General features: G+C 54.5%; 3 protein-coding genes across 4 annotated transcripts in view; 1 reads left to right on the top strand and 2 right to left on the bottom strand.

The window, feature by feature from the left end:
• Window positions 1-27,604, top strand: part of CDH23 (cadherin related 23) — a 202,755-nt gene that overhangs the window by 143,942 nt on the left and 31,209 nt on the right. Inside the window, exons 21-37 of one of the 2 annotated variants that reach the window (XM_051618046.1) lie at window positions 1,177-1,284; window positions 2,474-2,663; window positions 3,620-3,765; window positions 4,679-4,898; window positions 5,707-5,859; window positions 7,584-7,697; window positions 9,249-9,397; window positions 16,410-16,470; window positions 16,786-16,934; window positions 18,394-18,529; window positions 18,708-19,096; window positions 19,189-19,290; window positions 20,198-20,200; window positions 21,519-21,668; window positions 22,221-22,349; window positions 22,470-22,598; window positions 24,197-24,424. In XM_051618046.1, coding sequence (XP_051474006.1) covers window positions 1,177-1,284; window positions 2,474-2,663; window positions 3,620-3,765; window positions 4,679-4,898; window positions 5,707-5,859; window positions 7,584-7,697; window positions 9,249-9,397; window positions 16,410-16,470; window positions 16,786-16,934; window positions 18,394-18,529; window positions 18,708-19,096; window positions 19,189-19,290; window positions 20,198-20,200; window positions 21,519-21,668; window positions 22,221-22,349; window positions 22,470-22,598; window positions 24,197-24,424 — 2,556 coding nt within the window. Of the gene's footprint in view, window positions 1-1,176; window positions 1,285-2,473; window positions 2,664-3,619; window positions 3,766-4,678; window positions 4,899-5,706; window positions 5,860-7,583; window positions 7,698-9,248; window positions 9,398-16,409; window positions 16,471-16,785; window positions 16,935-18,393; window positions 18,530-18,707; window positions 19,097-19,188; window positions 19,291-20,197; window positions 20,201-21,518; window positions 21,669-22,220; window positions 22,350-22,469; window positions 22,599-24,196; window positions 24,425-27,604 lie in introns of those variants that run through there. The other variant, XM_051618045.1, reaches the window with a different exon arrangement.
• Window positions 1-27,604, bottom strand: part of PCBD1 (pterin-4 alpha-carbinolamine dehydratase 1) — a 468,321-nt gene that overhangs the window by 436,988 nt on the left and 3,729 nt on the right. The gene's annotated exons all lie outside the window — the stretch shown is intronic.
• Window positions 11,593-12,009, bottom strand: C4H10orf105 (chromosome 4 C10orf105 homolog). Its single transcript, XM_051618108.1, has one exon. The coding sequence runs from the start codon at window positions 12,007-12,009 to the stop codon at window positions 11,593-11,595; it is 417 nt and encodes a 138-aa protein (XP_051474068.1).

The raw sequence follows: 27,604 nt of genomic DNA, 5'->3' as shown, positions 1-27,604 counted from the left end.
CACACTGCCTGGACCAAGGCTTTCCAACTGGTTTGTGATTCCCAGGCTCCTCAGGAGCTCAGGAGCTCCTCAGGTTCTGGTGGAGGTGCAGGCCGTTGTAGTGCAGTTTAAAGCCCTTCTGTGTTGCCGTGCCCTTTGCAGATGCCAGGGAGACCCATCACTGGCAAAGGATTTATAAACATCTTTGGAAATATCAGGAGGTCAAAAGCCAAGGATCCATCTCTCACCAACGGTGGCATCATGTTACTTTGAACATTTTACACTACTCGGGCCAAGCTCCTGGGGTGCTTGATTGGGTTGCAGGAGAGATGTCCCATGCAACAGAGGACAATGCAGAGGAATATTGTGTTTCTGCCGAGAAGATCCCTGAAATAACTGGCTGAGGGCCATCAGGATGTGTATGATCCAGGTAGCAAACTGGAAGCTCCCTATGGAGCCTCCCAGAAGCACACTGGCCAGGCAACAGCATGACCTGTAGGATGCTGGGTTTCCCTTTGGGGCTCCAGATGCGATGATGTTCTCCTAAAAGCTTTTATTGAAAAGCAAAACAAGGTTTTTGCAACACAGATTGCAATTAGGGGGAAAAAAACCCACAAAAACCCACCATGCATCATGGTTCTTAAAAAGCTAAAGAAGATTAAAACTGGGTGAGAAGTGGGTGGCTGATTCAGTTTGTCTGCTTTCTTTAGCAAGGGTGTACCCCCGGGACACAGAGCTGCTCTCTGTAATCATTTTTGATCTGGGAATAAAGGGTCCATTCAGGGGCTTTGCAAGGTGCCCAGGTGATGGACAAGTCCTCAGGGTAGCGATGGGTCACCAGCCCTCCCCAGGGACCACCCTGGTTCCTCAGCTTGTGCCTGGGGCACCTCCTCAGAAACTTGTGCTGTGCAGATTTGCCACTTCTACCACGGGATGGCACCAGCAGCTCAGCCTGCCACAGCAGCAGGACCCGCTGGCTTGGGAGCACAGAAGAACCCTGGAGAAGCTCCACCGAGACACCCTGAGCAAGGGTGGCAGGCGCTGGGGGGCATCCCCTTGAGCTGCAGCTCTTCCCACCTTTGTAGACTCACAGGCTGGGTGGATACAGGTGGCCTGGGGAGGGGTGGGAGGCTGAACAGACAACAGGATGCACCCCCCCAGGCTCACTACAGGTGTGGCTTGCTTGCTCTCTCACAGGTGAACATCACACTGCTGGACATCAATGACAACTATCCCACCTGGAAGGATGAGCCCTACTTCATTAACCTGGTGGAAATGACCCCCCCCAACTCGGATGTCACCACGGTATGTGCAAGGGAAGGTGACTGTTGTGCTATAAACCTCTTCCTTTCCCTTGTGAAAGCTGTCACCTGCTTGGCTGGAGCAGGGAGAGACACCTCTGAACTGGTATCACCTCCAAACTGGTATCACTTCCAGTTAAGCACCACCTTGCAGAAGTCCATTTACTGGTTACTTCTGAGCCTCCTTGCTGCTGCCTCTCCCATGCACTTCTCCTCTCTGCCAGGACATTGGGGGTTTTTTTCCTCCCTAAAAGATGGAGTTAGGCCAAATTCTCCTTTCCTTAGCCTTGCCTGTGACCTCCTTCAAGGACCTCTCTGAAAGACATTGATTTACAGCCTCTCAAGACTCTCTGGTGAAATAAAAGAGAGAGGGAGGCTTGTGCTCCATCACACCAGGAGAAAAATGACGGGCACGAAAAGGAAAATAAATGAGGGAAAAGTGAAGAGAATCCACAAAATCATAGAAGGAGGAAGGCTGTGAAAAACAGGAGTTGAGGCGGGGGGGGGAAGGAGGGTCTGGCAGTGCAGCCAGAGCACGGTGGTTTTCTCTCTTGTGTGAGGCACCAGCCCTGCTGCTCACTGCCTGCTTGAAGTCATCTTGCCTTTGACATTCCAATTAGCTGCCAGGAAAATAATCATTGTATCACCAACATGATGTAAATCCAGTTACAGGACAAGCAGCGGGAGCCAGGGAAGTTATGACTGTAATGAAGTTGGGTTTGGGGTTGTGGTGGGGTTTTTTTTAATGTAAATGTCCTCTGTCATGAAAAATGTCAGAGGGAGAAAACTGAAACATGAAATGTCTGGCATGGAGGGAAACCCCACCAGCAACTGTGGCAGCACAAGTTCCTCAGCACGCTCCTTTATCCCATTTATTTTCTTTTTCTGAAGGGTGCTTGTTTTCTGGCTGGCTTTATTTGAAAGGAGAAGAGGCAGCACAATTGCTGTGAGCTCCTGTCTCTCTTGCCATGCCATTCCCTCCCGGGCGTGCAGACCAATTTTGGTGAGACTTAACACCTCAGTAGAGGTCTCGAGGCTACAAAATCCCTGCAAGAAGGATGAAAACACACAGCTGGGTGAAGGAAGAACTTCCTGCTGCTCGCCCGTCGTGGGAGAGCCCAGCTTTGTTACTAGACAATGGTGAATCCACACGGGGATGCACCGTGGGGGTTAATCCTGTTCCTCTGTGGCAGGTGGTGGCCTTGGACCCAGACCTGGGGGAGAATGGCACGGTGGTCTACAGCATCCGACCCCCCAACAAGTTCTACAGCATCAACAGCACCACGGGCAAGATCCGCACCACCGGTGTCCTGCTGGACAGGGAGAACCCCAACGCCCAGGAGGCCCAGCTCATGAGGAGGATCGTGGTGTCTGTCACTGACTGTAAGCCCTGCTCCCATCCTTTTTTTTTTTTTTTTTCCTGCTCTGCCAGAACTGGGGCCCCCTGGGAATTGCTGGGGGCTTGTGCAAGCGTTGCCCTCCTCACCCACCGCTCTCCCCCTCCCTCGCCTCTTGGGCAGAGCTTTTCTCAGCCTGATTTTTCCCTTAACAACGAAGGCTCTTTCCGGTTTTTTTCGAGCACAAGTTCCAACCATGTTTCTTGAGGTTAAAAAAAAAAAAAAAAAGAAAAAAAAGAAAAAAACACCAAAAAATGAGAAGAGGTTAAAACCTGCTGCTAAAACGAGCCGGAAACCCTCAAAACGCAAGCACCGCGGTGGTTTCTGCACTGAAAGGGTTATTAAACACTGGAACCAACTGTTGAATCATCATCCCTGGAGGTGATGAACCCCCCTGTGTTTGGCACTGGAGAGGCTGCACCTCACGTCCTGTGGTCAGTTCTGGGCCCCTTACTAAAAAAAAGGACGTTGAGGGGCTGGAGCGTGTCCGGAGAAGGGTAACAGAAGCTGGGGAAGGGGCTGGAGCTCAAGTCTTACAGGGAGGAGCTGAGGGAACTGGGGGTGTTCAGCCTGGAGAAGAAGAGGCTGAGGGGAGACCTTCTTGCTCTCTGCAACTGCCTGAGAGGAGGTTGGAAGGAAGGTGTGTTGGTGTGTTCTCCCTCGTAGCAAGTCACAGGACATGAGGAAACAGCCTCAGTTGTGCCAGGGGAGGTTTAGATTGGATATTGGGATTTTCTTCCCCCAGAGGGTTGTCAGGGCCTGGCCCAGGCTGCCCAAGGCAGTGGTGGAGTCACGATCCCTGGAGGGATTTCAAAGCCCTGTAGATGTGGTGCTGAGGGACATGGTTTAATGGTGGCCTTGGCAGTGAGGCCTTTTTCTGGGAGAAAGGGCTGGAGATGGCTGGAGGCATTGACTTTGAAACCCTGTTCCTGGCTTCCACAGGCGGGCGGCCGCCCCTGAGAGCTACTAGCAGTGCCACTGTTTTTGTCAACCTCCTGGACTTGAACGACAATGACCCCACTTTCCAAAACCTGCCCTTCACTGCTGAGATAGCCGAGGGCCTTCCGGCCGGCTCCTCCGTCTTCCAGGTGAGCCTACCCCTTTGCCACCCTGCCCTGGTCCGGGATCTGCTCCTGGGGCTGCCATCACTCTTGCAAGGCAGCTTAGCAACACATCCCATCCACCCCATCCACCTAATCCACCTCATCCACTTCATTCACCTCATTCACCTCATCCACCTTCATCCACCCTTCTCCACCCTCATCCACCCTCATCCACCCTCATCCACCCTCGTCCACCCTTCTCCACCCTCATCCACCCTTCTCCACCCTCATCCACCCTTCTCCACCCTCATCCACCCTTCTCCACCCCCATCCACCCTCTCCACCCCCATCCACCCTCTCCACTCCATCCATCTTCTCCACCTCATCCACCCCCATCCACCCTCATCCACCCCCATCCACCTTCATCCACCCCCATCCACCTTCTCCACCCCATCCACCTTCTCCACCCCATCCACCTTCTCCACCCCATCCACCCTTCTCCACCCCCATCCACCCTCTCCACCCCATCTACCCTTCTCCACCCCATCCACCCTTCTCCACCCCATCCACCTTCTCCACCCCATCCACCTTCTCCACCCCATCCACCCTTCTCCACCCCCATCCACCCTCTCCACCCCATCCACCCTTCTCCACCCCATCCATCTTCTCCACCTCATCCACTCTCATCCACCCCCATCCACCCTCATCCACCCCCATCCACCCCATCCATCTTCTCCACCCTCTAGCACTGCAATTAAAGGATGCAGAAGGGGTTGTGGCATCTCACTCCAGGCCCTTGCTCCCAGCAAGGGGGATGCCTCAAGGCCCCTTTTTCTTCACCCCCAGCATCCCTGGAGGCAAGGAAAAGCTCAGGGTTTATGTACTGCAATTTTCATCTGCCAGGAGACGACTGGGATCCCCCAGGCTTACTCCTCCTGCCCTCTGCTCTCCTTGCCAGGTAGTGGCCATTGACCTGGACGAGGGTCCCAATGGGCAGGTGACCTACCGCATGCAGGTGGGGATGCCCCGCATGGACTTCCTCATCAACAGCACCAGTGGGATGGTCACCTCCACCACCGTGCTGGACAGGGAGAGGATCTCCCAGTACTACCTGCGGGTGGTGGCCAGCGATGCCGGCGTGCCCTCCAAGAGCTCCACCAGCACCCTGACTGTCAAAGGTGGGTGCACCAAGGCCCTTCCAAGCTCTTCCCAGCTGCTGAGGGCCCTTCAGGGCCCGAGGAGGTGGGTGACAAGGACACGTCACCCACAGAGATGGGGTTTATGTGGGAGGCACACTGAGGAGTCAGATGGCTGTGTGATCTGATCCGTGATGTCTGTTCTTGGTAGGGCAGAGATGGGGAAAAGATGGTGCTTCTGGCAGGGCCCCCAAACTGTGGATAATTTTTCCTCCATTTCCCCATCCCCAGAGTTTCTTTTTCTTTTTCACTGCCTTTTCCTCCAGTGCAGGATTCACCTCAGCTGAGTGTCTGGGCAGCCTGCTCGGCCCCCATGTCAGAGCTGGGCCCTCACTATGGGGCCCCTCTTTAATCCAGTGCATTTCTGTTTGCTGGCTCCATGCTGAGGATAAGCATCATCTGGAAATAAAGTGACCCTGGATTGTCCTCTAGGCCTGGGTTTGGAAAAAGAAGCTTCTAGTCCTATAAGGCCAGAGTGCTCTGCCGTACACCAGGAAAACCTGAGCTTGTATTTAAGCCCCAGATTTTCCTCTTCTCGGGGATATAAATGAGCTTGGTGCAAACGATGACTGGAATTTCAATCCTGTCAGGTTTCTTTGGATGTGAGGGGGGTGATCTGTACCTGTCACAGACAATCAAAACAGGTCTGCAGGCAACCCCACCATGCAAACGGCAGGGAGCAGCAGGCAGGGATGCTCAGAGCAGTGGGAGCCCAGCAGACATCAGGCTGGCATCTGCAGGAGGGGGCAGTCCAGGGAGGGCGGGCACTCAGCTCTGCTCTCCTTTTCAGTTCTGGATGTGAACGACGAGAGCCCCACCTTCTTCCCGGCCGTCTACAACGTCTCACTGCCCGAAAACGTGGCCCGGGATTTCAAAGTGGTCCGGCTCAACTGCACGGATGCTGACATTGGGCTGAACGCTGAGCTCAGCTACTTCATCACAGGTATGAACCTCTTGCAAAGGGCAGTTCTGGTCATGAAAACGGGCAGGCTGTCCCAGCCCGTGGCCAGGGTGTTCTGCACTAGTGCTGCCTTTTCCAGCCCCTCCAGACTTCATTTGGCAGCTCTTCTTTCTCCTGCTCAGCTTCAGCCCTTGCCCCCTGGCATCCCCTGCCTTCCCACAAGGCTGGGGTGTGGTCAGGAAAAGCATGAGGATGGGCTTGACACCCCTGGGGTGACGTTTGTGTAACACACACTTAGGGCTCAGAGCCTCTCTGGAGTTTTAGAGCATCTTCTGTCTCGGCACTGTTGTGGCTGCACCTCAAATCCTGGGGTCAGTTTTGGGCCCCCCAGCATTGAAGGGCTGGAGCGTGTCCAGAGAAGGGAAACAGAGCTGGGGAAAGGTCTGGAGCACAAGTCTTATGGGGAGCAGCTGAGGGAGCTGGGGGTGTTCAGCCTGGAGAAGAAGAGGCTGAAGGGAGACCTCTCTACAAGTACCTGAAAGGAAGCTGAAGCAAGGGAGCACGGTGTCTTCTCCTGAGTAACAAGTGATAGGACAAGAGGAATGGGCTTAAGTTGTGCCAGCAGAGGTTTAGATTGGATATTGGGAATAATTTCTTCCCTGAAAGGGTTGTCAGAGCCTGGCACAGGGTGCCCGGGGTAGTAGTGGAGTCCCCATCCCTGGAGGGCCATGTAGATGTGGTGCTGAGGCACATGGTTTAGTGGTGGCCTTGGCAGTGCTGGGTTAATGGTTGGACTTGATGATCTTAAAGATCTTTTCCAACCAGAATGATTCTGTGATTCCATGATCTTGTAAGCCTGCATGCAGGTGGGTTTGGGAGCACGGAGGCAGCAATGCCACCTGGACACCCCTGGCTGCAGCACCTGCAGCAGGAGGCTGGGGAAACCCCCAGCTGTGCTTTGACTTGCAAAAAGCCTTTAGTCCTTCCTCAGGAAGAGGGCAAAAAATAGAAGTGTCACTGGCGAGTCATGTTTCTCATAACAGCAACCTCATGTTTCATTGCGTGGCCCCTCTGGCCTCCCCTGGAAGAGAAGAGGTATGTGTTGTCCCACAGGTACCACAGGCCACATCGGAGCTACCTCAATTTGCTTCTGATGTGCTCAGGAAATGAGCTGTCTCTGCCATGATTCAGCTTTTCCTACAACCATCACTCCTCTCCTGTGCCACAAGGCAGGGGCACGGCACGTGGTGTGGCAGGGAACATGTGCTCTGCCCACTTCTGCTGCAGAGGAGCTTTGTCAAGGACAGGATTCAAACTTATCTGACACAGCTTGTCACACTCACAGGGCTGTAAAATGCAGCCCTTCAGGAGGTGAGGCTGAGAAAAGAGGAGAGACTTTTTGCAGGGGCATGGAAGGATAGGACAAGGGGTGATGGCTGTAAACTGGAAGAGGGGAGATTTAGGTTGGACATGAGGAGGAAATTCTTCCCTGTGAGGGTGGTGAGACCCTGGCCAAGGTTGCCCAGAGAAGCTGTGGCTGCCCCATCCCTGGCAGTGTTGAAGGGCAGGTTGGATGGGGCTTGGAGCAACCTGGGCTGGTGGGAGGTGTCCCTGCCCATGCAGGGGGTTGGGATTAGATGATCTTTAAGGTCCCTTCCCACCCAAACCAGTCTGGGATTCTATGATTTCAACAGCTGGGCTGACCCCATGGGCTTTGCTCCCTGCCTCCAGACAACAGGTAACCCGGTCCTTGTCCTTTCCCACAGGTGGGAATCAGGATGGCAAATTCAGTGTTGGCTTCAGGGATGGAGTGGTCAGGACAGTTGTGAGCCTGGACAGGGAGACCGTGGCATCGTACACGCTGATCCTGGAGGCCATCGGTAAGGATTTCCCACCATTCCCTTGGGAAAGCTGCCACCCAGCCACCTAAGGTGTCCATGAACATGCCAAGCTGCCTTGGAAAAGCAGCAGAGAGACAGCAGCCTTGGTTTGGTGTTGGCATTTCACAGCCTGCATGGATACATCCTGGTTCCACCTCAGCTTTTGCAGACAATAAGTTCCGTCCTTGGGCTCATCCAGCCCCAGGGCTTTCACTCTTCCCTGGGGAAGGCAAGACCATTCCCGAGAGGCTCCGTGCTGCCTGGGGCAAACCTGCACCCAGAAATGCCCACAGCATCCTTCCCCTAATGCCACACCAGCCCTTGGCTCTGTGGCTGCCTATTAATCCAGATCCACCTGGCACAGGCAGAGGTCCTGCGTGCCAAACCCATCCTGGCTGTCACTCTCTGAGCTTTACAATGATGGGCCTGTTTGCAGAAGACTTGTATGTCCCTTTTGAAAGCAGGAACAAGTGGCCTGGTCAGAAATCTCAGGGGTATGGCATTGCAGGTGACATGGGATGCTCCACCAGGATGGGCATGCAGGATCAACCCCAAAGTGGTAAAGGGTCCATTCTGCCCCTCAGGTGGGTATCCAGCTGCCTGTCACCAGATCCCCCGGGCTCCAGCCAGGTGGCTTTAGTGCTCCCTTGGATCAGGCATGTTGGAGAAACCAGAGCCAACCTATGCTCCCAATTGCCTCATCCTTTGTGGCAAAAGCAAGAGTCCCCCTGCCACATCCTGATCTACAGCCCATCAGCAGCTCCTGGTGTTCTTTGGCTGAGCTGGCCCTACAGAAAACTCACTGGGGCTTTTGCTTTTAGTCAGGACTGGCTGCTGCTGACCAGACCCACACCCTGCCTGCCTGCAGCAGCCAAGGAGCAGGCTGGCTTCAGAGGTGCTGCTGGACAGACCCCTGCCCATCTTCATCCCCCAAATCCCTGACCTAGAGGAAAGCTGAGGAGAGACTTTTTACACCAGCAATAGGACGAGTGGAGCAGTTTCAAACTGGAAGAGGAAAGATTGAAATTAGACATTAGGAAGAAATTCTTTGCTGTGAGGGTGGTGAGACCCTGGTCCAGGTTGCCCAGAGAAGCTGTGGATACCCCCCCATCCCTGGCAGTGTTGAAGGGCAGGTTGGATGAGGCTTGGAGCAACCTGGGCTGGTGGGAGGTGTCCTTGCCCATGCAGGGAGGTGGGAACTAAATGATCTTGAAGGACCTTCCAACCCAAAACCATTTGATGATTCTGTGACTTCCAGCAGCCCCTTCCAACACACATTACCCTCTTAGTCTCTGGAGCTGCAAACCCTCTTTAATGACCAGTTGCATTTCCAGTCCCACCAGTGGCTCCACAGCAGATCTTGGGAGACAATTTGGCTTCTCCTTTCTCTTTCCGGATGGGCAGAAATAAAAAAGCCCCACACTGCTCAGTGCAGAAAAGACAGAGGGTTTTAGTTCAGCACTTTTGGTCCCATCATTTTCAGCAGTCGAGGGTTGAGTGAGGAAGAGATGGAGGTGACCCAACCTCCCCTCACCTGTCTCTGCCCTACAGACAACGGCCCCACCGGGAACCGCCGCACCGGAACGGCCACCATCTACGTGACAGTCCTGGATGTCAATGACAACCGACCCATCTTCCTGCAGAGCAGCTATGAAGTCAGTGTCCCCGAGGACATCCCAGCTGCCAGCAGCATAGTGCAGGCAAGTGGTTCTCTCCCACCAGGGCCCTTGAGTGGGCGAGGGGCTTCCCCACTCTCTTGGCCCCAACACGGCGGTGGTGAGCTGCTGGAAGCCCAGGGAGGACGTTTTCTCTGCTCCTCTAGGCCAGGGCAAGATATTTTTTTGCTTCTACACTCCCCTGCTCTTTTGCTAACCTGGGCTCTGAGCAGTGGGAAGACAGCAGCGAAGTTCCAAGGGGAAAAAATAATAAATAAATAAGGAACTCAGCCCATTTCTGCAGGGAGCCAGAGGGGCAAAGCCAAGCCCTGAACCAGTGAGGCCTCTTTGCCAGGCTGCATCCCCTCCCAGGGGAGAGGAGAGATCTCAAGGAGGGAGGGAGAAAAGTGCATGCAAAGAGATGCTCGGAGAGGTGGGGGGGAAAAACAGAGGGAGCAAAGCATTTGGACTCTGCTTTCATTTTTCTCCCTCTGTGAGGGAACGGTGGGCAGAGCTGAATGGCTCAGTGAGCACTGAATGAATGCAGGCATTCACTGGGCCTCCCAAGGCTTCCAGCATCCCTTCAAATGCAGGGCTCTCCTGAAGCCAGCACCAAAAGCTCTTTGCAGAGAGCTCCTCCTGCCTTGAATACCTCTCCCAGTGCTGGGAAAGGGGCAGCTTTGTCCCTGGTTCTGGAGGGCAGGGTGAGTCACCGGCAGAGAAGAAAGGAGCCTTTTTGCCTCTCACAACAAAGGTTTGCTGGGAGCTGTGCATGGTGCTGGGGGCAGCCAGTCCCCAGGCATGGACCCTGCAGCTCCTCAGCACCTCTTGTGCCCTGGCACCATGTATGTGATGGCCAGAGGTAGAGAGGAGCCCTGCTGTGGGAATCCCAAACCAGGTCCGTTGAAAGAAAGGCTGGGAAGGGAGGAAACACAAGTCGGATCCTTATTTTAGATTAAAATAAGGCCCTTATTTTAGAGGATGCTCCCCAAAAGAGGAGGATGCCCTTGGCAGTCTGTGGCAAAGGAGAGGCATTGTTTGAGGGAAGGTTGTTTTTGACAGAACAAAATCAGAGAGAAGTGGAAATGGGCAATCACCTGGTTTTAGTTTATTTTACACCTTTAGTTTAACGTTCACCTCTAATTTTCAACCTTTCACCTTTTGTACTGAATGTCTCCCCCCTTCAAATACATTCCTGTGTTCCTGTGACAACAGGAGAGTTTCTGAAAGTTTCCCCAGCCCCTTCTTCAAAAGTCAGAGAGTATTTATAGAGGAGAGCTGGAATGTCCCAGGCAGCCCAGGGAGGTCCCAAAGCAGAGCTGCACCTCAGGAGGGTCATGAACCATGTGCAACCCAGAGAGATGGGGTTTGGTGCCCACCATGGGGCCTTGCCAGTCACAGACATGTCACCCAAAGGGGTGAACTCAATGGCTGAACATAGTGGGAGCTGCAGACCTGGCAGAATTAAACCACTTTCTCTTCTTCCTACTGATACCTTTAAGCACATCAGCTTACCTGCTGGCTGTTGTACACTTTCCCAGCAGAAACAGGCAGCTCAGCTTTGTGCAGAGCCTTTCCAAGCTGGAAGCAGCTGCAAGCCTCAAAAGGCCTCTCTAATTAATGCCTTTACAGGCATGTTTACCTGCTCCTGCTGCTCATTTATGGAAGCAGGTTTCCAGCAGACAGCTGTAGTGTGCATCCTTCCAAGCATCAACCACAGCAGCCCACGGCTTCTTGCACGGGCAACGAGGGGGAAACAGGGACTGGGCAACACGTGGGGAGCACAAGTCTTCCTCCACTCACTCCAGAGCACATCTCAGGAAGAAATCTTGGCTGAGGTCTGCTTTTTTGGGGAGCATCTGTGCTCCAGGATGCCTCTCCTCGAGGTTGCTTTGCTGCCAGCCAGGCTGTTTGTTCATCTGGCAAACTTGTGCAATGTTTTCTGAAAGACATGAAGCAGCAACATTTTTTTGGGCTGCTCCGTGATAGCTGCTTGGGGGTGTAGTTTGGATGCCTCTGCTTTTCCTGCCAGGAAACAGTAACCTGGAAAACGTTGGGGAACCTGAAATAGCAAAATCTCTGGTTGCCTTGCTTCAGCCACTGCCTGGAAATGAGCTGCTTAAAGGGGCTCTGCCGGGATGCCCAGGAGACCAGGGACTGCTTGAGGAGGGAACTGAGCCTGAACCAAAAACTTGGGAAAGAATAGCCACACGGGATGAGTTAGTTCTTGCAGAGCAGGATTACATTTTGGTGGACTCCATGATGTCCCAGTCCTGGCTGGCAGGGGGGCTCTTGGTGCAGGTGGGCTGGCTGTGAGAGGCCTGCCTGCTCCTCCTGAAGGCGTTGACGGAGCATCGCAAGGAGCCCAGTCGCTTCCAGAGCCTCAGCTGGGGCTCACTGGCATCCACTGGGTGATGGGGCATGAACTCACGGGGCCCCGAATGGGACTGGTGCAGTGCCTGTGGCTTGCAGAGGGTGACAATGATGAGGCAGGTGGCCAGGAGGAGGAAGATGCAGACGAGCGCGATGATGATGGGCAGTGGGTCTGCCTTCTCAGGGGATGTGGTCATGGGTGGGACCAGCTCAGTGGCTGAAACCAGAAGCCCAAGGAGAGATGGGGTGGGAGAGGTCCCCTTGCCAGCATCCTCTGTGCTCATCTTCCCTGCAGTGCACAAGGTGACACAGGTGATTACCACCTAGAAGCTGGGCAGACAGCCACCCTCTGTCCAACCTGATGGATTTTTGGCCTGCTTTAACATCCCAGGTCCTCCCGGCCCTGTTTTCTGTGAAACGGGGTGACAGGAGTCTGTCTGCTTTGCCAGCAGGCAAAGCACAGAGGTGGGATTTATACCTGCCCTGAACTGGAGTGCAAAACCATCTGGCAAAGAAATCTGGCCCTGGTAGTACCAAGCACATGCAGTACCATGGCCCCCAGAAATGACACTGATAGGGAACTCACACCCACATGTTGCATGAAGTTGTGTTCTGGGAGCTGTACTCTAGAGAAGGTCAAAAATTCTACCCCTAGGCTGTGGTTTTGTCTCTTCTCTTTTCCCCAGAAGTGTGTTTTTGCTGAATTGTCATTCGGGGTTATGAATTATTCCCCCTTCCCCAAAGAAAATGGATGACCAAATAACTCCCTGTTGAGCTGCACTATTGCACTGGCATTGCAGGGGTGAGGTCTGACTCCCTCCCCCTGCTTGTGCCAAAAATCCTCATGGGTTAGGCATTTTGCTGACCTGCCTTTGGGTTCAGACGTGCTGCAGGTTTCTCAAGCCAGATCTGCAAAAAAATGATGCAAACCAGCTTCCCAAAGCCTCTCACCAAAGCCCACCCTTTTCCCCTTTCCCCACTGGCTCAGATCCCCCACCAGCTGGCATTCCTAGGGCAGTTTGCACCCATTGTTTTGCTCCATGCACACTTTCTTGTACCTGTTCCCAGCCCCAGATGAGGCTGACATCTCCTCTGCTCAGAGATGAGGGAAAACCTGCTGTGCCAACCCTCTGCAATGCGACAGCTTGGCTTGGCCCTTGGTGCTCTTCCCTGTGCACTGGCGAAGCTTTACCAACCCTTTATTACACTGACTTTCCTGCAGAGACGTGGGAGTTTGGAGAAAGATGGAGAGCTGATAGACTGGTTTGTGGCTGGGCAGTCTCCTGGCAAGTATGGATTTGGATTGAGCCAATTTAAAATTAAGAGTTTAGGAAGGGAAAGGCAGGGCTGGAGGGACTGGCAGGGGCTCTGGGTCTGCTCTTGCAGCCACCATCCCAAAGCCACAGAGGTTTGTGTAGGCAGCAGCCAGATATTCACTGGTAAAACATCCAAAAAAGGGGGAGAGGAGACATCAGTGACACGTCTCTAATTGCTAATTGGAAACTATGAGACAGCCCAGCAGAGATGGAGAGACAAGCATCAGTCACCCTCCACATCACGGGGGAGGAAAGAACCTTCAGCAAACGTGGCGAGAGCTGCAAGGCTGAGCACTCAGAGGTCACTCAGAGCTCCCAGCTCCCTGCCTGGTCCTGCAGATTGGGACAGATTGCTCCTGCAGGATCCACGCAAGCTCTCCTCTCCCCATGGTTCCTGCAGCCCATCCCCACAGCCCCCCGTGGGATGAAATTACCCATTTCTTAAGGGCTTTTTTCTACAGCTCTCACCACTGCAGCCCCAAGTGCTTGCAAATATTAGTAAGTGTTTGCAGGAGACCTGCACACTGTTGCTGGTCTCCCCTTGCTGGCAATGAGACAAGATACGGATGGAGTAAGGTGAGAGGTTTATTTCTGGTCTATTTCTGGAATACTTGGCATTGCCTGGGCTTGGGCATTCAGAGCTGTGATGCTGATCATCACCTCAGGGCAAGGACTGTATCAGCCTGGTCAGAGCTTGGAAGCTCTGGGAAGCCATGGTTGTTTCCAGGGGTGAGAGCCAAGTCTGTGCTCAGGAAAAGGGGAAATGCAGAAATAGGTGGGTTGACATCTGAGAACACCTTAGCTCAGGTGAACCCATGTGTGCACTGCAAGCCAGCTCAGGGGTTGGAGCTCTCATCCCCTGCTCCAAAGTGATGGTTTTGCTTCTCTGCACCCCAAAAGAGTTTATGTATGGTGCAGCCTCTCCTTGCTTGGTTCGGCCCTTTCTCCTCCAGCTCTGGGAGCAGAGCAGCCCCTGACAGCTGTAGCCATGCAAAGGACCCTCCTGCTCCTTGGGCAGGCTGCTCCTTCGAGGGAAGGTCTGGGCTACCCCTATGCCTGATCTCTAAACCCTTCTAGAAACAGAAGCCACTAAATACCTGAGAAATCTTAGCACAGTACACATGAGCAGTGACTTTTTATAGGGCTGGTAAGTTCTTAATGTTTTAATGTAGACAAAGGGTATTGCCCCCCACCTCCTGCCTGATCTACAGTGGTTTCAGCAGATTTTCAACAACAAAAGTCACAACAATTGGTATCAGCTCTAACATGCCCGTGGGTGCTTGGGACCCAGAGCTGGGCGTGGGGCAGCCCAGGGTCAGAGGGAAAGAAGAGAAATTGAAAAACAAAAACAACCCACAAATTGCTTCCAAGGAAGGTGGGGAGGAAGAAGTAATGGCTCTTGTGTGTGAGCAGAAGCCAGGGAGTGTTATTCTGCCCGGCCTGGCACAGTTGGATAGTTTGGCAGGAGTTTTTCCATACGCTCTCGCTCCCATTTCTCAAACTCCTGCAAAGAAAAGGCTGTTCCAGGCACTTGTGTGCCTGTAATACAGCTCAGATGAAAAGCAGCTCTCTTTTCCCCTCCCTGTCCCTCCTAGCAATGCTCTCCTGGAGCTCCCCAGCTTTTCCCAATGCTGTCACTTGCTGGAGGGTACCAAACGCTCTGCTTACTGACTCGGATAGCTGGGTACCCCGAGGAGAGGGCAGTAAATGATGCTGTCCCTCATCACCCTCACCGTTCACCAGCACCGCCGGGACCACAGGACCTTCCCCCTCTCCTCTCCCCAAGCCACACGAAGCAACGTGACAGGGAAAGGAGGAGGGATGCCCGAATCCAAACCCCCACCCAAAACTTAGCATCTCCCCACCCCCCCTTTTGCAGCCCTGTTTCCCCGGGCAGCTGCAAGGCTGAGGGTAGCCCCTCTAGCCGGGGACGATGGCATGTCCCTGGGCTGTCTTGCTGGCCCCTCAGCCTTAGCTTGAGTGGCTGGTGGTGGGCTTGCCAAGGGGGTTTGGGCTCCCTACCTCTCCCCGGCCGAGCTCCGGCTCTGCCTCCCGCACGCCTGCCTCGCCGCCTCTCCCACCGCGCTCTGCCGGCTGCAGCCCCCCTCCTCCCGCTGGAGGGCAAGGGGGGGTGGGAGAGAGAGAGGTGGGAAGGAGATGGCAGCAGGGGGCTGAGCTCCCCAGGCTCCTGCTCCCCCTTTCCCCAGCAGCTCTGCGCCGAGCCGCCTGCTTTTTTTCCCTCTCCTTGTATTCTTCTTCCTCCTCTTCTGACCCCTTCCCCTGTAGCCCCTTGAAAGGGGACATGCAAAAGGCTGGCTCTACCTGCAGCCCCCTGTCCAGCAGGGGGATAAACCTGGCTGCACCAGGTGCCTTGCACCTGCAGCAGAAAGAGCTTTTCTCCTCGGGGGAGCAGGAGGAGAAGAAAAGCCGAGGCATCCCCCCCATCCTGGCCCTGGTGATGTGCCAGCACTGTGGTGAGGGGTTGGGATCTCCGTGGGAAGTGGTGGCTGCAGAAGGTGAGATGCAGCAGGTCGGTGCCAGCCAGGGAGGAAGCCCAGAGCCTGCTGCCCCACACCAGGTCCCACTTCCCAGCTGGCAGGCAACAGGGTGTGCAGGGAAAGCACTGCAGTGTTGTTCAGAGACACCAGAGGGGACCCGTGGCTTGGGTTTCATCAGGGGGACCGATTATTCTGTACGTGCAGGGACCGTGCTCAGCTCCTACCCACTGCCTGGGGTCTTGCGAGGACTCGGAGGTTCCCAGAGGACTCAGACCAGTGCCCAGACCCCCAGCATGCACTGGGCTGGTTGTACTCGTGTTTCTTTTGGTATTTGGGTGACTTGGCAGCAACTTGTGGTGAGAGGGCAAACACGAGCAGCTCTCAGCGCCGATAGACCCGGGTGCAGGCTCATGTGCCATACAAGAGGTGGGCCATTCCTTTAACATGGTGCAACGGGCTGGGTGCCCACCAGGCATTGGAGCAGCTCTTCTTGCCTCGCCCAGGACAGCTTTGTGGTCCAGAGGCTCCATCCCTGGTGGTACCCCCACCAGAACAAGCGCTGGCATGCAGGGCAGGACCAGTGGAGGCACCTCCACCAGCACACTGACCTGCATGATTTCGTGGCATGTTCCTCAGGCTCAGCTCCCACCCCAAGCTCCTCCTACAACTAACCTGGCAGCCAAGTGTTTCTGAGCCCACTATCCTTGCTGGCTGGTGACAAGGGGAGGGTGACTTCTTTTGCCTTGCAGTTGGTAAGCTCTCTGTCTCAGGTGGAGGAGCAGGATGTCCAGCCTTGGGCAGGGTGGGAAGGCTTGTCATGGTCTGGAAACCCTTGCTCTTCACCTTCACTGGTCTTCTCTCCTCATGTAGGTGCAAGCCACAGATGCAGATGAAGGCATTAACGGGAGAGTGTGGTACAGGATTGTCAAGGGTAAGTCCAGGTGCCCCTGGATGCATCAGTGCATTGGCACCAGGCTCTGGCCAGCCACACACATACCCTCCTTGTTCTCTCCATCCCTCTGCACTTTGCAGCCCACAGCAATATGTCTCCCACTCCAGAGCAAAACTTCAGCACTGTTCTTGATTGTCAGGGGACACTTTGTCCTCGATGGACACCTAGATGGACACCTTGACCAGGACCAAACACTGATGTAGTTGAAGCCGGTGGGGGCTTGGGGTTTGCTTAATAACCTGCCATGGTGGCAGCCCCAGTGGTGAGCATTCCTCTTGCTTTTCCCCCTTCTAGGGAATGAGCACAACCACTTCCGCATCAATCCCAGCACCGGGCTGGTGATGCGAGGCGTGAGGCAGCTGGACAGGGAGCAGAACTCCTCGCACGTCCTGGAGGTGGAGGCCTACAACACAGAGCAGGGACCCATGAGGAGCTCCGTGAGGGTAAGGAACCTCGAGGACTTCAAGGCAAATATCCAGGGTGCTTCATCAGAGGGCAGTCGTTCCCAGCTCTTGCAGGCGTGCAGGAAGTTTGGGAGCTCTGGCATGGAAATGCTGACGGGAAGTCTCCAAGGGCTGCCCGTGGGTGGAGAAGAGCCTGTTGCGTGGTGGGTTTTTTGTTGTGTTTTGGTTTGGGGTTGGTTTTTTTCTCATGGCATTTCAGTGTGATGAGGCTGCTAAGTATTGTGTTCGGTTTTGAGGCCCCTGATACAAGAAGGACGTGGAGGGGCTGGAGCGTGTCCAGAAAAGAGCAACAGAGCTGAGGAAGGGGCTGGAGCACAAGTCTTACAGGGAGCAGCTGAGGGAACTGGGGATGTTCAGCCTGGAGAAGAGGAGGCTGAGGGGAGACCTTCTTGCTCTCTGCAACTGCCTGCAAGGAAGATGGAGTGATGGGGGGGTCGGTCTCTTCTCCAAAGTAGCAAGTGATAGAACAAGAGGAAATGGCCCCAATTGTGCCAGAGGAGGTTTAGATTGGATATTGGGAACAATTTCTTCCCCCAAAGGGCTGTCAGGCCCTGGCCCAGGCTGCCCAAGGCAGTGGTGGAGTCACCATCCCTGGAGGGATTTCAAAGCCCTGTAGATGTGGTGCTGAGGGACGTGGTTTAGGGGTGGCCTTGGCAGGGCTGGATTAATGGTTGGACTTGATGATCTGAAAGGTCTTATCCCACCAGAACAATTCCAAGGTTCCGTGATTCTGAGCGATGTGACAGTCACTGTTGGTGGCAGTCGTGCTCTCCCAGTGAGATGTGGCTCAGCCAGTGGGTGGAAGAGCTGAGCCTCAGCCTCCTGGAAACCGTGTCTCCTGGCCAGGCACCTATGGAAATAAGCCAGGACCCCATGGCAATAATCCTTAGCAGTGTCACGCCAGCTTCCCACGGTCCCCACAAACCCAGCCTCTCTGGTTGCATCTATTTTTAGAGCTGCTGGTGGGGCTGTTCTCCAGCTGAGCGTGACATGCCCGCAGCACCAGCAGCGAGCAGAAAACCAGGAGGAGGAAAGATACTCCCTGGGGAAACAGCAGCTCGACCTGCTGAACTTTGAGCAAGAATTTCCCACCGAGTCATCAGCGTTTGCGTGTGTGTGTGTGTGTGTGTTTGGGGAGGGGTGGGTCTCACACTGCAAGGTTTTGAGCAAGGGATCCCAAAGCACCAAGGAATTCATGTGCAGCCTGTACCTCCAGGGAAGGGCTGAGACACTTGACCCACTGGGGCTGGTTGCAATCTATGATGTGAAACCATGCGTGTTCACTCTCCATCGCGTGGTGCCCATGGTGGAGTGCCCACTTCTCCTGGGCAGGAGACGAGCGCCATGAAGGAGATCTTTCCCCTGGCAAGTGTAAGCTCCTGGCCAAGGTTCCCAAGCCTGCCCAGCTCACCTGTGGTTCCTCTGGGGGGTTTTGCAGGTGATTGTCTACGTGGAGGATGTCAATGACGAGGTGCCGGTGTTCACCCAGCGGCAGTATTCCCGCCTGGGGCTGCGGGAGACAGCGGGAATAGGCACTTCAGTGGCCGTGGTCCGGGCCACCGACCGAGACACGGGTAGGAAGCTGGGCATGAAAACCACCCAGCTGGCTGGGGGAAGTGGTGAAATCAGCTCCTGGGTTGAAATCCCCACCTGGGGTGGGCTCTGCTCCGTGGTTGGGGGTCAGCGTCGGTGGTGCCAGCTTCTTTGGGATGCTCGATCCAACCGGTACTGTGGTTCCTGCTCTTGCCCCAGGGAATGGTGGTCTGGTGAGCTACAAAATCCTGTCAGGTGCTGAAGGGAAGTTTGAGATTGATGAGAGCACGGGCCTCATCACGACGATCGACTACCTGGACTACGAGACCAAAACCAGCTACCTGATGAACGTCTCCGCCACGGACCAGGCACCCCCCAACAACCAGGGCTTCTGCAGCGTGTACGTTAGCCTGCTGAATGAGCTGGACGAGGCTGTGCAGTTCTCCAACAGCAGCTATGAGGCCGTGATCGTGGAGAACATCCCCCTGGGCTCCGAGGTGCTCCGGGTCCAGGCCCGATCCATCGACAACCTCAACCAGATCACCTACAAGTTTGACCCCAACACCAATGCCCAGGCGCTCTCCCTCTTCAAAATCAACGGGATCACCGTAAGCAGCCACAGTGTGGTTCCTCCTGGCTTGGTTGCCCACCATGGACTATGTTGTTGGTGGGCAACACAACTGTTGTTCATCCTTGGCAGGGTGTGATCACAGTCAAAGGCCAGGTGGATCGAGAGAAGGGGGATTTCTACACCTTGACGGTGGTGGCTGATGACGGAGGACCAAAGGTTGACTCCACAGTGGTAAGTAGCTTCTAACCACTTCCCCACCACCCTTTGCACGAGCAGAACTGGCCTCAGGTCACTTTCCTCATCCTCTGGCATGGGACAGCATGTCCTAGTTGTCCTCTCTGCTGCAGCCACTGGGGTCTGGAGACCCTAGTTTGGGGGGAACCCTGTATTTGAATATGCACTGAGTGGCACCTTTTAGCTTCTGGGATTTCTCAGAAAAAACACCAGAAAAAAAAAACAAAAACGAACAAAAACCCAAAAGCAAAACAAACCACCCCAAACATGTAGATTTTGCAGGTGGTTTACAGAGCTAGAAGTTTTGAGGGAGGTAAATCTGCGGGCCCTGAACTCCTCCAGGGTGGTTTAGGAGGGTTACATTTGGCAGTTTCACAGGCAGCCAAGCAGGGAGGTGGTTTGCATTTCTCTTCTCTCCAGGACGAGCCTGCTCCCTGTGCTGCAGGCAGGGGCAGCTCCCTGGCACTACCCAAACTCAGCTGGTTTGGGCCATCTGGAGGAGCAGGACCCCCAGAGGGGTGGGATTGAAACCAGAGGCTGGTCCATAGCAACAGGCAGTGCTCTGCCTTTCCAGCGCTCTCGTGTCGTGGTGCATCTGTTGCCTCTGCAAAGGATGGTGGATGGTAGTGGTGGCCTTGCTCTCTGGCCCCCTGCTGTGCTCTTGGCTGAGCCTCTCCTGGGGTGAGGGGCAAATCCACCAAGAGTATCTAGGAAAAAAAAAAACAATGGATGCACAAATGGAGGAGCCTCTGAAACACCACAGGGGGGTACCTGCAGCCCCCCCATGCTGCCGTGCTGGGATGTGGGGCCAGTTCCTTGTGTGTGCCCACACCTCCTTGTCCCCCACTAACTCTTGGCTCTTTGTTTGTTGCTTTTTCCCCCCCCCTCTGCTCTCCTCCAACAGAAGGTAAGCGTGTCCGTCATGCTGGCATCACCCTGGGGGCCAGGATCCATCCCAAACTCCTCACTGAGCTGCAAGGAGAGACCCAGGTGGAGGTCTCCAACACCGTCCCACCAACACCAGCCTCTGTGACACCCCCTGGGGACATGGTGCTGGCCACCAGCAACCCCAATGCCCTGCTCTGACACTTGGGACAGCAGCTGCCGGATCCATCACAAGGGCTGAATGGGTTCTCCCTGCTCCTGGCTCTCTGTTTTTAATTCAGTGGCAACAATAACTGAAGCTCCCCGAGGCCCATGACTGGCTCCCTGGCTTCCTCTGGAATGTTGTCCCATTCAGCCTGGCTGCACCTGGGAGGTTGGGGCACCCAGAAATAGAGCCCCGGGAACAGAAAGGCTCTTCCTCTCTCATTTCTGTGTTGCCTTGAGTCTCTTGGATTACAAGCACAGATGAGAGCATTTCCTCTGGCTCATTGTGGCTGAGCTAGCCTGGTCCCTGGTCACCTGCAATGGTGTGCCCCTCCAAGCATCTCCTGCCCAGTTTCCACTTGCCCACGTGCCTTTTCCCAGGAGGGTCTTCTCTTATGCCCACCTTGCCCTGGTGTAGTTAAACACATGCAGCTCTTGTCTTCTTTGTGCCTGCTGAGCTTTAATGCAAAACCTGCCCAACCTCTAGTACCGGGAGCAGGGATGAAATTACTGCTTGTGAAAATCTTTAGCAGTAAAGGGTGACCCTGTGGCTGAGGGAGTTGCTCTGTGGTTAAAAAAAATAAAACAAAAAACAAGAGGATAAAAAAAAGAAACATGAGGATAAAAAACAGTGGGATCCTCCATAGAAAAACCTGCTACTTGGGAGCTGCAGCACCCTTGCACTCTTTCTCCTGAGCATCCCTTCTCCTGCTCCTCTTCTGCTGCAGACAGGGATGTAGCTTCAGGAAGAAATTAGGAAGAAATTCTTCCCTGTGAGGGTGGTGAGACCCTGGCCCAGGTTGCCCAGGGAAGCTGTGGCTGCCCCATCCCTGGCAGTGTTGAAGGGCAGGTTGGATGGGGCTTGGAGCAACCTGGGCTGGTGGGAGGTGTCCCTGCCCATAGCAGGGAGTTTGGAACCAGATGATCTTTAAGGTCCCTTCCCACCCAAAACCAGTCTGGGATTCTGATGCAGCTCCTGGGCTCAAACACCTGCACTCACTCCCACGCAGGACGGACAGCACCCTTGGCACCTCAGAGAGGTGCAGCAGCAGTTGTACCGGGGGTGTGTGAGGCCCCATAGGCAGGGGGCTGGCTCCTGCCTGCACCCTCCCTGAGCCCCATTGCCCTCCCTGCAGGTGACCATCACGGTCCTGGATGAGAATGACAACAGCCCCCAGTTTGACATCACCTCCGACTCGTCCGTGAGCGTGGCAGAGGACGTTGCTGTTGGCAAACGGGTGGCCCTGGTCCTGGCCCGCGACCCCGACGCGGGCAGCAACGGGCAGGTAGGGAGAAGAGTCCAGCAGCCTTGGGGCTGCCCCTAAGGCTGTGCTGGTGTTTCGCTGAGGCACAAACGGCCCTTCCCAACCCCACTGCTGCCACAGCAAACCCTGCTCGTCGAGACCAGCAGTTTGGGGGGGCTTTACGCAGTGGGTAGTGGTGCTCCCTGGTCGAGTGGTGCAGCAGGACAGGAAAACCATTGTCCTTGGGCTGTCTGGGGCAAAGAGCTCAGTGAGACACGTGTCAAAAGGAGCCCCAGCAATCTGAAAACCAGCTGTGGGCTCTCCTGGCAGGCTGAGCAGGAAGCTCTCCAACATTTGTTGTTTTCCTTACCCCACCTTAACGAGGTCCCATCCCCCTCATACCAGAAACAGGCCATATGAGGCCTGTGGATGAGACCAGGTTTGGCCCGTGGGTGTTGGCTTTGGGGTGGCTGGAAGGAACCACCACACCCAACAGACTGGACCTTTGAAAATGCTCAGAGACTTCCCGAGGTGTCGCTGGGTTTATTGCTTTAGGGTCTCCTTTCTCTCTTTCTTTCCCCGTGATGTTCCCAGGTGACTTTCTCCCTGACATCAGGGAACGTCGGCCGGGCTTTTGAGATCCGTACCACCAACAACACCTATGGAGAGGTGTTTGTGGCACGGCCACTGGACCGGGAGCTGCTGGACCACTACACCTTACGGGTAAGCACCAAACCACCCCGCTTAGTCTTCTTCTGCAAAGCTGTTTTCATGGGGTTGTGAGCTTAGGAACAATTTATTTATTATTATTTCTACCCCCCCCAAATCCATCCCCGACTGCAGATCCAAGCCTCAGATGCTGGCGTGCCTCCTCGGAGGAAGGAGCACACTCTGAGGGTCAACATCCTCGATGTCAATGACAACCCTCCCATCATTGACAGCCCCTTTGGCTACAACGTGAGCGTGAGCGAGGTGAGCACCCAACCCTGCTCCTCTCCTTCCCTCCTCCCAAGGCGAGGCCTGATCACAGGGCAGATGCTCAGCCCCCAGCTTGGGTGATTTAACAGTCGGTGGTCCCTTGCAGACCTCCACCTCAGGTCATTCAAGGGTTGCTGGCCCCTTGCAAACCTCCCCTTGGGTGATTTAGGGGTTGATGGCCCCTTGCAGACCTTCCCTTGGGTGATTTAGGGATTGATGGCCCCTTGCAGACCTCCCCTTGGGTGATTTAGGGATTGATGATCCCTTGCAAACCTCATCTAGGGTCATTTAAGGGCTGATGGCTCCTTGCAAACCTCACCTTGGGTCATTTAAGGGTTGGTGGCCCCTTGCAAGCCCTCACCTCTGTTGGCCTCCTAGTTTTGGGCTAGGAGAGAGCTCTGCAGGCAACTTAAGACCATGACGCTGCAGGGACCAGCAGGAAGGAGAAGTAGCTACAAGCCCACAGAAATGCCACCAAAGTGACACAAGAGGCTGCACGACGCAGAGTAGGAATTGCTTTCAGGAAGCAGCTCAGCAAGAGCCAGATAATTAAGCAATAAAACACAATCAGGCATGAGAAAAGACAACTTATTTCCTGACAGTTTAATTCCTGGACTGGGGGGGGTTCTCAATTTGATGATGAAAAATGAAATATGAGTAATAGCCAAGAGGAAGTGCTGCTGGTGATTAATAGCTTTGCATTAAAGTTATTGCCCTGTTAGGATTTTCTTATCTATTTAGTTTGTGTTCAGAGCTGGTTGGAGAACAGAATTTTCTGGTTTGATTTTCCCCCTAATGGGACCATCCAAAAATAATTAGCCAAGTTCTGAGTTCATCACTCTGCCCTCACCTTTGCACACATGCTGGGTTTTACTTCTTTCCAGGCTGTGCCAGCCTAGACAGGACCTAACAGCTTTCTGCTGCAGGGATTCCAACCTGGTTCATTGCAACAACCAGGAGATGCAAGAGGAAGTGGCCTCAAGTTGTGCCAGGAGGGGTTTAGGTTGGATATTAGAAACAAACTCTTCCCCAAAAGGGTTGTCAGGCCCTGGCCCAGGCTGCTCAGGGTGATGATTGAATCACCATCCCTGGAGGGATTTAAAAGCCCTGGAGATGTGGTGCTGAGGGACGTGGTTTAGTGGTGGCCTTGGCAGGGCTGGGTTAATGGTTGGGCTTGATGATCTGAGAGGTCTTATCCCACCAGAACAATTCCATGATTCCATTAAAAAAGAGGTGCCATTTTGGAGCTGACTCTGGTGACTTAAAAGCAAACGTCACCTGTTAGTTTTGTGGCCATTTCTTTCGAAAAGCCACCAGAGAAAACACAATGAATTTCAGAGTTCCAAACCCCAAAAAGATGGGAGGACTTCCATTGCCAAGGCCTGTGGCTGCTTTGCAGCTGAGCAAGTAGCCTTAGTTCATATGGGGTTTTTTTTGGCCTGAAAATGGATTCACTAAATAAAAAACCCATTTGCAAGAAACGTTGCAAACATGGGGTCTGGTGGAGGAGCTGGCGGAGGAACCTCCTGCTTGGGGCAGTGAGCTTGGAGCTGGAGAAACCTTATTCATGACCCATTTTGTACCTTCTCCAGAACGTAGGTGGTGGAACCGCAGTGGTCCAGGTACGTGCCAGCGACCGGGATGCTGGCCTCAACAGTGTCCTCTCCTACTACATCACCCGTGGGAATGAGGACCTGACCTTCCGCATGGACCGTGTCACGGGAGAGATCGCCACCCGGCCCTCCCCGCCCGACCGCGAGCGGCAGAGCTTCTACAGCCTGGTGGTCACTGTTGAGGATGAGGGCAACCCCTCCCTGTCGGTGAGTCCCCCAGAGGGGCTTGTCAGGGGGGGAAGGTGGAGCTGGGCAGCTCTGTGGAAGGGAGCTTGGCGTGGAGAGGTTGAGTGGGGAAGGGTGGAGGAGGCACGGGAGCGATGTTTTGGTGAGCTGGCCGTTCGGGTTGTGTCTCAGGGTCATGGAATGATGGAATCAGTCATAGAACCATTCAGGTTGGAAAAGGCCCTCGTTGCAACTCCAGAAAACAAGCATGTGTGGGAGAGGCTTTCTGTGCACAACCCAAACTGTCTTTAGATTGCATTTCCCACAAAGCCCTAATTCCTTTCTGTGTGGTTGGAATGTCTTCGTTCATAGCCTAGTTTAGAGAGGACTTCCCTGACATTTCCTTGTGCAAAGCCCTGAGGAATGTCACAGAGCTGAGTGCTCATCAAAAACCTCACCTAGGTTTGAGGGCTCCTCAGGAAAAGCTCCTCCAGGGGAACACACACTCTGTGCAGTGTTTTGTGGGATGTGCTTAGCAGTTAGGCACAGAGGGTCCCCCCAAGAGAGGCTGTGGAGTCTCCTTCTCCTTTCAAAACCTGTCTGGATGCCTTTCTGAGTGACCTGCCCTAGTTTTTTGTCCTTCTCTGGCAGGGGGGTTGGACTTGATGATCTTTGGAGGTCCCTTCCAACCCCTGACATTCTGTGATTCTGAGATTCCAACCATCATCCCTGCTCTACAAAGTTCTCCCCTAAAGCAGATCTACCAACACCACATCCAAACCACCCTTCAACACACCTAGGGATGGTGACTCCACCACCTCCTTGGGCAGCCTGCTCCAGTGTCTGGCCACTCTTTCTGTGAATAAATTTTTCCTCATGCCCAGTCTAAACCTGCCCTGGTGCAGCTTGAAGCCCTTCCCTCTTGTTCTGTCACTGATTACCTGTGAGAAGAGACCAGCACCAACCTCTCTACAATGACCTTTCAGGTTGCTATAGAGACTGATGAGGTCTCCCCTCAGCCTCCTCTTCCTCAGACTAAACATTCCCAGGGCTTAAATTTGCTGGTGTGAATCAGAGCCTCCTCCAGCGCCTGGTCCTGCAGGGCCCCCTCTTGCGGACAGACACTTGCCATCTCCACTGCATCTGCTCTGAAGGGGCTTTAGCAGAACGTTGCCCTGTTTCTCTCTCTCATCTGTAAACACCAAAAGTACCAGCAACACCCCAACGTACTGGAGGCTGCAGGGATTGTCCTGCCCACCTGCTCCTTGCTCCGAGGTCTGAAAGGTCTTGGGATGCTGCTGTCACCCATCTCAGGGCAGGGGGTGGCTGGAGCAGCAGCTCAACCAGGGTTGAGCTTGCAGTGGACCCACATATGTCTGCTCTGGTGCCTGCAGATGAGATGAGCTCTGGTAATGATCACCAAGGGGGGTCGTGGTGTGAGATTTGGGCAGCTTGTTGGTGGCATCACTAACATCTGGAACACCCTGCCCACGGGGAGCAGGGTCTGGGCGTGGAGTTGGAGGCTGACACCAGAGCCCTTCCAGCATCCTTGGGTCTGGGGAGGTGCCACCTCACTTTTGAGTGAGGAGTGCCTGGTGGGGGCCTGCATCTGCTGCAGCCTGGCTTCTCTCCCTCACTCCTGCCCCTCTCCATAAATAGTGAGTCTCATCAGTGGTGCCTTTCAGGAGGACTCTGGTGTGGGAGAGCCAAGGCAGCCAAGAACCTTTGGGGTGTTTTCCAGCCCCGAGTCCCTCCTAACCCCCTGGCTCTGCAGGGAGGTGCACAATCCCTGGGCACACAAAGCAAGTGCAGATTGTGAAGGAGAAAGGCCTGACACCCACCTTGCCATCCTTCCTCTCCCCACCTCCACCTGCTATCTCCTCACCATCGCCCTGCTCTCCTGGCACAGCTCTGGCTGCAAAGCCCTGTGCTACATCTTGAGGAAACAGGTTGCAGGCAGAGCTGCACACTGTGGCTTCCAGCTCTCACCTCAGGCTCTGCACACTCCTCAACTCCACCCTCCCCAGCACTTCACACGCCTGCCTCACCATCCTTTCCTTAAGCCACTGCAGCTCAAACCTGAGTGAGGCTCTTGCTCCAAAACGAGCAGAGGCAGCTGGGTGTGGCTGCAGCACCCGATGCCACCAGTTCTTCCCAGATGTGTCCCCATCAGCCCCAGCACCTTGGGAACTCCACTGATACTGCTGCGGTGAGGAATGTGCCTGCAAATCCCATTGCCATGGCAATGCCCTCTTCTCTTCCTGGCACCGTGGAGGAGGACAAGTGACACAGCTTCACCCTGCTGAAGTGGTGTCCCAGCAGCCTCACTTGACCTCCAGGTTTCTGCTGCGTGACCACCCCGCGAGGGATGCCAGCAGCAATCAAAATCCCACCACACTGAAGAGAAACAAAGTCTCCAATGACCCAATTCCTGAGCAGAGAGAGGAATTTCAGCCCTTTTTGGAGCTTGAGGACCCTTAGCTCTTGTGAAAGGCTGTCCTGCATGTCACTCCGTGGTTGCTGGCCTTGTGCCTGGGTGATGAAATTGTGTCTGCCAGGAGTTTGTCACCTACTAGAAACTTCAGTTTCACAAGTAAGTCTAGGCTGATGCAATGGTGCAGAATTATTGTCTGTAATTCCTTTGTTCCTCCATGTGCCTCAAGATTTGGCCTTCTGAGTATGGGAGAGGCAGAGGAGCCAGAGCTGGGAGAGGACTTGGAAGTCCTGTGGTGACTTGTGACACCCAGGAACAGCAAGGGCACATGGAAGACTGGCCATCCTCCTGGGAGCTGGAAATACAGAGGCAAAAGGGTAAAATGCTGATGGTAAAAGCAAAGCATTTACCCAAAAAAACCCCCACAGAACATGTCAGGAAACAAAACCTTCCCAAGCTGGTGAGCTGCAACTGGAAAGTCTGGGGTGGGAATCGCAGGAGTCACAAGGGCATTGTCTGACCTGGCACAAGCCTGTGGCTGCACGTCCCCCTGCCGATCCCACCCACCACCTCTTTCCCCTAAAACGCTTCTCTTTTCCTTCTGGTGAGCTTTCCAGTCCCTGATGCCACCCCCTGCCCCGATGTGCCACACCAGTGCCCCTGGCAGAGAACTCGGCTGCTCAGCTCACCTCCCCCTGCCTTTGGCACAGGCCACCCCAAAAAATGGGATTCGGCCAGCACGGGGAGAAACCTCTTTCCAACAAAGCTTTAACCTGTTGTCAAACAGC

The sequence above is a fragment of the Apus apus genome, chromosome 4 (genome assembly GCF_020740795.1).
Source record: "Apus apus isolate bApuApu2 chromosome 4, bApuApu2.pri.cur, whole genome shotgun sequence".
In the NCBI taxonomy this organism is placed as follows: Eukaryota; Metazoa; Chordata; class Aves; order Apodiformes; family Apodidae; genus Apus; species Apus apus.
Note: the sequence above shows the minus strand (reverse complement) of the source record. Positions and strands in the feature narration are given on the sequence as shown.

Coding starts and splice junctions, on each gene's coding strand:
- C4H10orf105 (XM_051618108.1), bottom strand. CDS start 12,009: ATGAGCACAGAGGATGCTGGCAAGGGGACCTCTCCCACCCCATCTCTC.